Source organism: Leucopleurus acutus, assembly GCF_964270905.1.
Source record: "Leucopleurus acutus genome assembly, chromosome: 4".
Lineage (NCBI taxonomy): Eukaryota > Metazoa > Chordata > Mammalia > Artiodactyla > Delphinidae > Leucopleurus > Leucopleurus acutus.
Window position 1 is genome coordinate 25,358,740 of NC_139146.1, and position 10,035 is coordinate 25,368,774.

The 10,035-nt window shown below is 37.1% G+C and overlaps 1 protein-coding gene across 1 annotated transcript; it reads left to right on the top strand.

Moving 5' to 3' along the window:
- The first annotated feature begins 6,382 nt into the window (after positions 1–6,382).
- On the top strand, positions 6,383–8,778 carry LOC309961414 (nucleolin-like). Its single transcript, XM_082838641.1, has one exon. It carries the CDS (start codon positions 6,508–6,510, stop codon positions 8,644–8,646), a length of 2,139 nt encoding a protein of 712 aa, XP_082694767.1. The 5' UTR covers positions 6,383–6,507; the 3' UTR covers positions 8,647–8,778.
- Positions 8,779–10,035: the final 1,257 nt, after the last annotated feature.

Genomic DNA, 10,035 nt, shown 5'->3' on the forward strand with positions numbered 1-10,035 from the left:
AGTGATACTATACCAAAAACAGAGCTAAATTAAAGAGAGTTTTAAAAAATATACTTTAGGAAGAAGGAAAACGATACTATCAGTGAGAAAAAAAATTAATAAATACAGTTAAATCTAACCATATCTTGTTTGTATAAACAATAGTTAATATAATGTCTTTTTGTTTGTTAAAAATAAAAAACTCATGGCCAAAAATGGCATGAAATTTCATAAGGAATTAATATAAGTTAGAGTGTTCTAAGGTCCTTATATTTTCTGGAATGGTGTTCAAGTATATATGCTACACTTTAGAAAGTATAATTTCCAAATAATCACCTCTAGAAGAAAAAAATATAAAGTTCAGCTTCCAAAGGAACAGAAAGAAATAGAATACAAGGTACAAATGTACAAAAAATAAAATTTTTCTCAAAGGCTAGAAAGTCAGTGGAAACACAGTGAAAATGGAAAAATAGAGAAAAACAGAAGCAGATTTCAATAGGCAACTAGTCTCAGACAAACTCTTCATTTAGAAGCAAGAAATTGTCAAATTGGACTTCTGAAAATTAGGGGTGTGATGTTTATAAGAGACTTTCCTAAAACTAAAAAAAAAAAAAAAAGAAAAAAAGAAAACATGGAAAGAAAAAAAATAGAAGATATATACCAAGAAAATATTAACCAATATAAAGCTGATATTGACACTGTTAATATTATACAAAATAACATCAAGAAAAAGCAGCATTAAGGATATTATAAAATGATTAAAGATACAATTCATCGAGAAGGTATAACAATTCTGAACTTGTATTCTTAATAAAAGTACCTTGTAATATATAATAATATACAAGGTACTTCCTTGAAATGGGCAAATTCATCATTTTAGTTGAAAACTTTAACAGAATCCTTTCATTAGTGAAAAAATTAGGTGTAAAAATTTAGGAAAGTAAGACATATTTGAATAATGAAATCAGCAAGTATGATTTGTTGAACATATATAGAACCTTGCACCTAACAATAAGAAAAAAATTATTCTACAGCACACAGGGACGTTTATAAAAACTGACTGTAAACTTGGCGCTAAAATCAGTCTAAAAATGTTCAAAATCATTGTCATACAGAACACTCTGCAAACAATACAATTAAATTAGAAGTCAATAAGGATAATATAAGCAAAGAAAACAACATCTGTTTTGAATTTTAAAAACATATCTCTAAGTACCTCATTTCAAAAAAACTTTAAAACTGAACCAAACAAAACTATTGTATTAAAACTTGTAGGCTGAAGCAAAATAGTAATGAGAAGGGAAATTTATACCTTAAAAAGTATATATTAGAGAACAGAAATAATAAAACAAAGTAAGCTAATGATCCACATTAAGAAATTTGAAAAGAACTACAGAATATCCCCAAAGGAACTAGAAGAAAGTGACAATAAAGTAAAGGTACCTTCTGTTAACAGGGATAATCTATATCTACAATAAAAGAAATAGAGATAAAATAGAGATTGAAAAGGTGAAATTGTTTTTTTGAAGAAAATAATGAAAAAGCCAATTTTCTGGTTAGATGTTTAACAAAATATGAGTGAGAAGGAACAAATAAAAAGATGGCATAATTATGGACAAGGCAGATATTGTGTTTGTCAACTGAGATTAAGTTATGCTGTAGTAACAAATAATACCAAATCTCATTGGTTTACAACAACAAAGGATTATTATCTCTTCTGGTTGAATTCCTCATGCTTACCTGTTTATCAGTTCCAAATCCTCTTTGCTCTGGAGCTTGCTGATTACCTGCTAGCTCTTATCTTAAAACTGTTGGGGGGAATTCCCTGGCAGTCCAGTGGTTAAGACTCCACATTTTCATTGCTGAGGGCATGGGTTCAATCCCTGGTCAGGGGACTAAGATCCCACAAGCTGTACAGTGTGGCCAAAACAAAAACAAAAACCAAACCAAACCAAAACAAAAAAAACTGTTGGGCACATATCATACTTTTAATGTTCAGTTGACCAAAGTAAGTCACATGGCCAACTCTGTTGTCAAATGGGCCAGGAAATACAGTATATATAGAATTAACATTCCTATAAACATTAGCATATATATAGGAAGTCATTCCTAGAGGGAGTGGTTGTATAAGGAAGAATGATAGAAAATTGAAGCAATTTTTTAAATTTTATTTTTTTATTGAAATATAGTTGATTTACAGTGTTGTGTTAGTTTTAGGTATACAGCAAAGTGATTCTGTTATTTATATTTATATGATTTTCAGATTCTTTTCCATTATAGGTTATTACAAGACATTGAATATAGTTCCCTGTGCTATACAATAGGTTGTTGCTGGTTATCTATTTTATATGTATAGTAGTGTGTATCTGTTAATTCCAAACTTCTAATTTATCCCTCCACCCCCTTTCCCCTTTGGTAACCATAAATTTGTTTTCTATGTCTGTAAGTCCATTTCTCTTTTGTAAATAAGTTCATTTATATCATTTTTTTACATTCCACATACCACCCCCTTTCTCCTTTGGTAACCATAAATTTGTTTGCTATGTCTGTAACTCCATTTCTCTTTTGTAAATAAGTTCATTTATATCATTTTTTACATTCCACATATAGGCGATATCATATGATATTTGTCTTTGTCTGACATTTCACTTAGTATGATAATCTCTAGGCCCATCCATGTTGCTGCAAATGGCATTATTTCATTTTTAATGGTTGAATAATATTCCATGGTGTATGTATGTGTATATTGTGTGTGTGTGTGTGTGTGTGTATATATATATATATATATATATATATATGCCACATTGAAGCAAATATTTTGAACAATTACTACTAACCATCAAAATAGATAATAAGAAAATACTATGAACAACTATATGAAAAGCAGTTTGAAAACAAATGAAATGACTATATTCCTCTACATCTGTAGCTTAACAAAACTGATTTGGGATAATTAAGTCAGGCTTTTCACATTTGTTATCATAGTCTGGCTCTAAAAATGGCGTTCTTGTTTTGCTCTCTCATATGATCAAGATTCTGTTACATATAAAGTGCTTTTTGTTCTTCTCTTTAATCTACAATTTGGCAACTTGCTCAGATACCTGGTTTCACACCATAACTCCCGCTGCACTGGAGTGCTGTATCTTAATGTCCATTTTTCCATGACTTTTCCTAAATGCTTATGAGAACAACAGCAGCATAAAGGTAAAAAAAGAACAAAAAAGTTAACTCTAGAGTCTCAGAACAGCACGAAAGGGATGGACATGCTTAGCTCAATCTAGGTACACAAAAAGAATTATCTGGGAAGCAAGGGGAGGAGTGTCATTAGCTGAGGGATGAGCATGCACACAGTTTAGGAGGCTAGGAGCAGCCATTCTCAGAAATGTCACATTGAGAAAGGCAATAAGGAATGTGTTTAAAATGAAATATTAAGGTTTTAATCAATAATAATCTGTTTTACTTGGATTAATAAAGAAACTGTTCTCTGACTAAGTGATTAGATTCATCAACTGAAATTTAAAAATAAAAAAGAAAGATATTTTCTAATACATGGCTTTATAAATAGTATATTTAAGCTTATATACTTTTTGTCTCTACCTGTTAAGTGGGACAGAAATTGTAGTAACAAACTAATATTTGTTAAATGTTATAGGATTCACACAGATGTCATTCGGATCTATTTTTATGTGTTTGTGAGAAAGGAGTTAAACTATACTTTAGATACACTGCATTCCAGACTGAGGTGAAAATATAAAGGAACTTTGCATTATAAATTTACAGAAATGTCACCATTTTTTCAGAGATGAGTACAGAGATCCTAGACACAAGTGGTCACAGCCTTGCCTTCAGTAGCTTGTAGATAAACTCCATTTGCTTCCCTTTTGGAATTATTCTTAAGGTATTAGAAACCGAGCATGAACATCATTTTTTTTTCCTATTCCCAGGAAGATAAGCAGGATTCTTTCACTTAAGAAAAAGTTCAAATGCAGATGAATTTCTGTGGCGTTTTCACATGTCAAGAAAACCTGTTAGTTCGTCAGGGAGACCACCAGGTTTTAAAATAATAGGCATATATGCATATGCTCACTCATTTACTTTGCCTACCAGGAGCTGCCAGATACGCTTTAAATAAGTTGACAGTTATTGTTAAACCCAAACATATATTGAGACTCACAAAGACACAGAGCTGTTAAAGGAGAAATTATTTTATAGAAGGAGGTGCTTGGTGGAATAAGATAGAGGTTAGGTTTAAGAGAATTAATTTGGATAAGGAGACTATCACAAGATCCAGGATCCTATTGTTAGTAAATGTCTCAGCTTTCCAGAGTTAAAGGTCATGAACACTACTTGTTATCTTTCTCACATGTATATTGTGAAGGAAGTGCATATCTCACCTTCATTTAGAGATTGTAGCAACTTTAATATTTAGCAGGAGCTGTTGTCTGGCTTTCTGACAACCAAAAAAAAAAAAAATCCTTCATTTGTTTTTCCCTCTTCTTTCCTTTCTGGTAAAGAGCCAACACAGACCTGTCACTAATCTACAGTAGTAAAATTTTGGTGCAAATATTTCCTTTTGACAACACATATTATTCTGCAGTATGTTGTACTAAGAAATGAAAGTTATCTGACTGCAGGGACTGTGCTTTTCTATTTATTATGTTCGGGACCTGAAATAAATACCAAATAGGAATACTGAAGATTATGGTAATGATGCCTGGAAAGTTCTTAGAATACTCAAATGAAATGCATTAGTGGACTACAAAATAGTTAATTGAAGTCATCATCATTACAATAGTTGATTCCTTTGATGTATTGCCTCTGGGCATGATTAAAGATTTAACAGTATTGGTCTTATATCCTGAGATGTGAAAAATGTCTAACCATTTGTTCAATAGTATAAGGATTATTTAGAATCAAAAAACTAGGAAAATGCTGTCTACATATAAATTAGCCTGACATTTATTTTCCAATCATAATAGCATTTCTCATTTCTAAAGAATACATATATAAAGAAGAAAAATTGTGTGCATTTTTATTTAAAAAAATGCAATTTAAGAGCTGAGAAGAAGAGAGAGTAGTTTTACAAGAAAAACAGATTTAAGTCTCAGAAGGCCTATGTTCTTGTTGCAGGTTCTTTACTTCCTTGATGGTGATTGTTAGAAGGTTATAATATCTGTCTGGGTCTAGACCCATCCTCTTTTAAATAATGTCCTCTAAGTTTGCTTCCAGCTCTAACCTTCTATATTGTTAAAGTAATACAACATAAAAAGTACCACCACAATATTGAGCTAACTTAATATAATCCAGGATATTTATTTCAAGGAACATTATAACATTCTCAGGAAAAATTAACTTCAATGTTATTCCTAAACATTGTTCAAAATTTTAGGAAGGTTTTAGGATACAAACATCAAACTAATTAAAATAGTGACTAAGAAAAAAAGAAATCTCCAGTGTTTGAACATTAAATACACACATTTCATTTCTCATAATATTAATAACTAACATTTATTGAGCATCTACTATGTGCCAGGCATTATTCACATTAAGTGTGTGCTATTATTACACCCAGTTTACAGAAGAAAAACTGAGGTGTACAGAGCTTAAGTAACTTTTCCAAGTTCAAATGCCAGTAAGTGAAAGTCAAAATCAAGATCCAGACAGTCAAGCTACAGAACCCACACTTTTAACCTTTTAACTACAGTATTCTTCTCATGTGTGTCTTCCTGTGTTCTCCCTACATGATCAAAAGCCAGGTAGCACAAGTACTCATTGATCATTCCTTTATATCAGTTAACAAGAAAAAGAAATTTATTTGTTTGAATTTTGCTCAAGGCAGACTATTAATGGCTTATGCCACCTCCTCAAAGGAATAATACTTATACATACTGATTGTTAAGTACTAACGCTAAAGATTCTATTCAGTATTTAACTTATTAACGAACATATAGTAGACAAAATATTGAGATCATTTTCCTTTAAATAAGAATTAACCTTACATAGGTCTTTGATATTTGCTCTGTAAAAATTTTCATTTTAAAGATATACATTAGCTACAAAGGATGATAAATCTGAGAGAATGCAGCTTCATTTAGAATCAAATTAGTTATTCCCTTATGCCTGGGGCTTAGCATCCATGAAGATGATAGTATTCTACTCCGAACTTCATCAATGGTTAGGAAGTTTGAATCTGTTAACTAGAGGCAGTTTCCCATTTGGAAGGAGTTTTATTCCATTTAAGCTTGCTCTCAGTTTAGCAAGGCAATTCTGACTTCTAGAAGGTATTTGCATGCATATATTCATGACTAAAAGGAGTTTACTTGGAAATTATACAGTATTATTTCCATTTTTATTCCTAAAGTCTAGGAATTTCTAGATTCAAGAATGCCAGTACAGAGTCTCGAGCTCTAGCTGGCAGCCAAGCGTACGAGCTCTGCGATCAGCGGCCGCCATCGACGTTGCTTCGCTTCTTCTGGGCTCATCTGCGCCACTCGCTCGCCACACACTCCGCAGTCCTAAGCCGCTATCATGGTAAAGCTTGCAAAGGCCGGTAAAAATCAAGGTGACCCCAAGAAAATGGCTCCTCCCCCAAAGGAGGTAGAAGAAGATAGTGAAGATGAGGAAATGTCAGAAGATGAAGAGGATGATAGCAGTGGAGAAGAGGTTGTTATTCCTCAGAAAAAAGGCAAAAAGGCTACCACAACTCCAGCAAAGAAGATGATGGTTTCCCCAACAAAAAAGGTTGCAGTTGCCACACCGGCAAAGAAAGCAGTTGTCACCCCTGGCAAAAAGACAGCCGCTACGCCAGCCAAGAAGACAGTTACACCTGCCAAAGCAGTAGCAACACCTGGCAAAAAGGGAGCCACACCAGGCAAAGCATTGGTAGCAACCCCTGGTAAGAAGGGAGCAGCCGCTCCAGCCAAGGGAGCAAAGAACGGCAAGAATGCCAAGAAGGAAGACAGTGATGAGGAAGATGAAGATGACAGTGAAGAGGAGGAGGAGGAGGATGAAGAGGAGGATGAGGATGAATTCGAGCCTGCGGTGATGAAAGCAACTGCTGCTCCTGCCTCGGATGACGAGGATGAGGATGACGAGGATGACGGTGAAGACGACGATGAGGATGACGAGGATGATGAGGATGACTCAGAAGAAGAAGCTATGGAGACTGCAGCAGCCAAAGGAAAGAAAGGTCCAGCAAAAGCTGCTCCTGTGAAGGCAAAGAGCACTGCTGAAGATGAAGATGAGGAAGATGACGAGGAGGACGAGGAGGAGGATGAGGACGAGGAGGAGGAGGAGGACGAGGAGGAGGAGGACGAGGAGGAGGACGAGGAGGAGGAAGAACTTGTCAAAGAAGCACCTGGAAAGCGAAAGAAGGAAATGGCCAAACAAAAAGCAGCTCCCGAAGCCAAGAAACAGAAAGTGGAAGCCACAGAACCAACTACATCTTTCAATCTCTTTGTTGGAAACCTGAACTTCAGTAAATCTGCTCCTGAATTGAAAACGGGTATCAGTGACCTTTTTGCGAAAAATGATCTTGCAGTTGTTGATGTCAGAATTGGTGTGTCTAGGAAGTTTGGCTATGTGGATTTTGAATCTGCTGAAGACCTGGAAAAAGCCTTGGAACTCACTGGTTTAAAAGTCTTTGGCAATGAAATTAAACTAGAAAAACCAAAGGGAAAAGACAGTAAGAAAGAACGAGATGCGAGAACACTTTTGGCTAAAAATCTTCCTTATGAAGTTACTCAGGAAGAATTAAAAGAAGTGTTCGAAGATGCTGTGGAGATCAGATTAGTCAGCAAGGATGGAAAGAGTAAAGGGATTGCTTATATTGAATTTAAGACAGAAGCTGATGCAGAGAAAACCTTGGAAGAAAAGCAGGGAACAGAGATAGATGGGCGATCCATTTCCCTGTACTATACTGGAGAGAAAGGTCAAGGTCAAGACCATAGAGGTGGAAAGAATAGCACTTGGACTGGTGAATCAAAAACCCTGGTTTTAAGCAACCTCTCCTATAGTGCAACGGAAGAAACTCTTCAGGAAGTATTTGAGAAGGCAACGTTTATCAAAGTGCCCCAGAACCAAAGTGGCAAATCTAAAGGGTATGCATTTATAGAATTTGCATCATTTGAAGATGCTAAAGAAGCTTTAAATTCATGTAATAAAAGGGAAATTGAGGGCAGAGCCATCAGGCTGGAGTTGCAAGGACCCAGGGGACAACCTAATGCAAGAAGCCAGCCATCCAAAACTCTGTTTGTCAAAGGTCTGTCTGAGGATACTACAGAAGAGACATTAAAGGAGTCGTTTGACGGCTCTGTTCGTGCAAGGATAGTCACTGACCGGGAGACTGGATCCTCTAAGGGGTTTGGTTTTGTAGACTTCAACAGCGAGGAAGAGGCCAAAGCTGCCAAGGAGGCCATGGAAGATGGTGAAATCGATGGAAACAAAGTTACTTTGGACTGGGCCAAGCCTAAGGGTGAAGGTGGCTTCGGTGGCCGAGGAGGAGGCCGAGGTGGCTTCGGTGGCCGAGGAGGAGGCCGAGGTGGCGGCCGAGGTGGATTTGGAGGCCGAGGCCGGGGAGGCTTTGGAGGGCAAGGAGGCTTCCGAGGAGGCAGAGGAGGAGGAGGAGGAGACCACAAGCCACAAGGAAAGAAGATGAAGTTCGAATAGTTTCTTCTATCCCTGTCTTCCCCTCTTCCATTTGAAAGAAAGGACTCTGAGGTTTTTACTCTGTTACCTGCTCAATGACAGAGCCTTCTGAGGACATTCCAAGACAGTATACAGCCCTGTGGTCTACTTGGAAATCCGTGTAGATAACATTTCAAGGGAGATAACCCTGCTGGTGTTGACTGGATATTCGTATAAACTTTTTAAAGAGATGAGTGATAGAGCTAACCCTTATCTGTAAGTTTTGAATTTATATTGTTTCCTCCCATGTACAAAACCATTTTTTTCCTACGGAGTTTTTTGGTTTTGTTTTTGTTTTTTTGCGTTGGTGGGTTATAAAGGAAAGCAGAATGTTTTATCATGATTTTTGCTTTAGCAACTTTGGGACAAATTAAAAGTCCTAAACTCTGGTGCCAGACTTGTACTTCCTGTCCTAGAGTGTTTCTCCTGGAATACACTGAGAGTGGAGCATGGCAAATCAGTTCTGCCACTCCGGATCTCACCCCCTGTGAAAATGCTTATGCTTTGGTTTCAAGTATCCCAGCCATAAGTTTTTGCAGCCCTGTGTATGTCACGTGAAAGGCTCATTGGAAGTCCACTGTGGCCTTAGCCCACTTAGAAACAGCCCTGAGGGGTCAGGTGTCCTGAAAAAGTGCTTTGGAAAGAGGGCCAGGAGCACTTTAGTCCGGCCTTGTTTAGGTGGGTGCGAGAGCGACGACTGATGAGTGTACTTCCTGCTGTGTGCGTGGGCCAAAACGGAGGCTTTGGCACTGTGAGGCTGGAGAGGAAGCTACCGGTCTAGCCGATGGACCTGGTATCTTTTGTAATTCCCCCAGCACCCTCAGGTTAAACCAACAAGAAAGGCCTTTGGTTTTGCGCTATGATGAGAACGTGGACATTCTGGCTTGTTAAGCATTCCCTTGCCCACCCCCCACTTCTAGTAAAAGGTCACATGAGAGGCCTAGGTCAAGCGATTAACATGATGTATTTAGTTGAAAAATGGTGCGCAAGATGGTACAGAATGAAAATGCCAACTGAAAAATCCGGTACTGGTAGACTAGAGGGCAAACTAAAGGATTTGAATTAGCTTAGTTTTGGCCTGGTTATGAGTTGCTGGCAGGATGAGGGAATCTAAACCTTGTGCATATCACGCACCACTCACCAAGTCAAGTCCGTTGTAAGTACTAAAGGCGCAGACCAGGACAAATAACCTGGTTTGAAGGGGTGGAAGATTGGAAGTTTGGGTGCTGCTGGGAAGAAAAATCAAGCCAGCAGAGGGACATCCTCTGGTCAGGCAAACCTAAAAGCTAAAATGAGCCATTGGAGAGCCTACAGCTCAGGGAACTCTACTCAGTGCTCTGTGGTGACCTAAATGGGAAGGAAATCCACAAG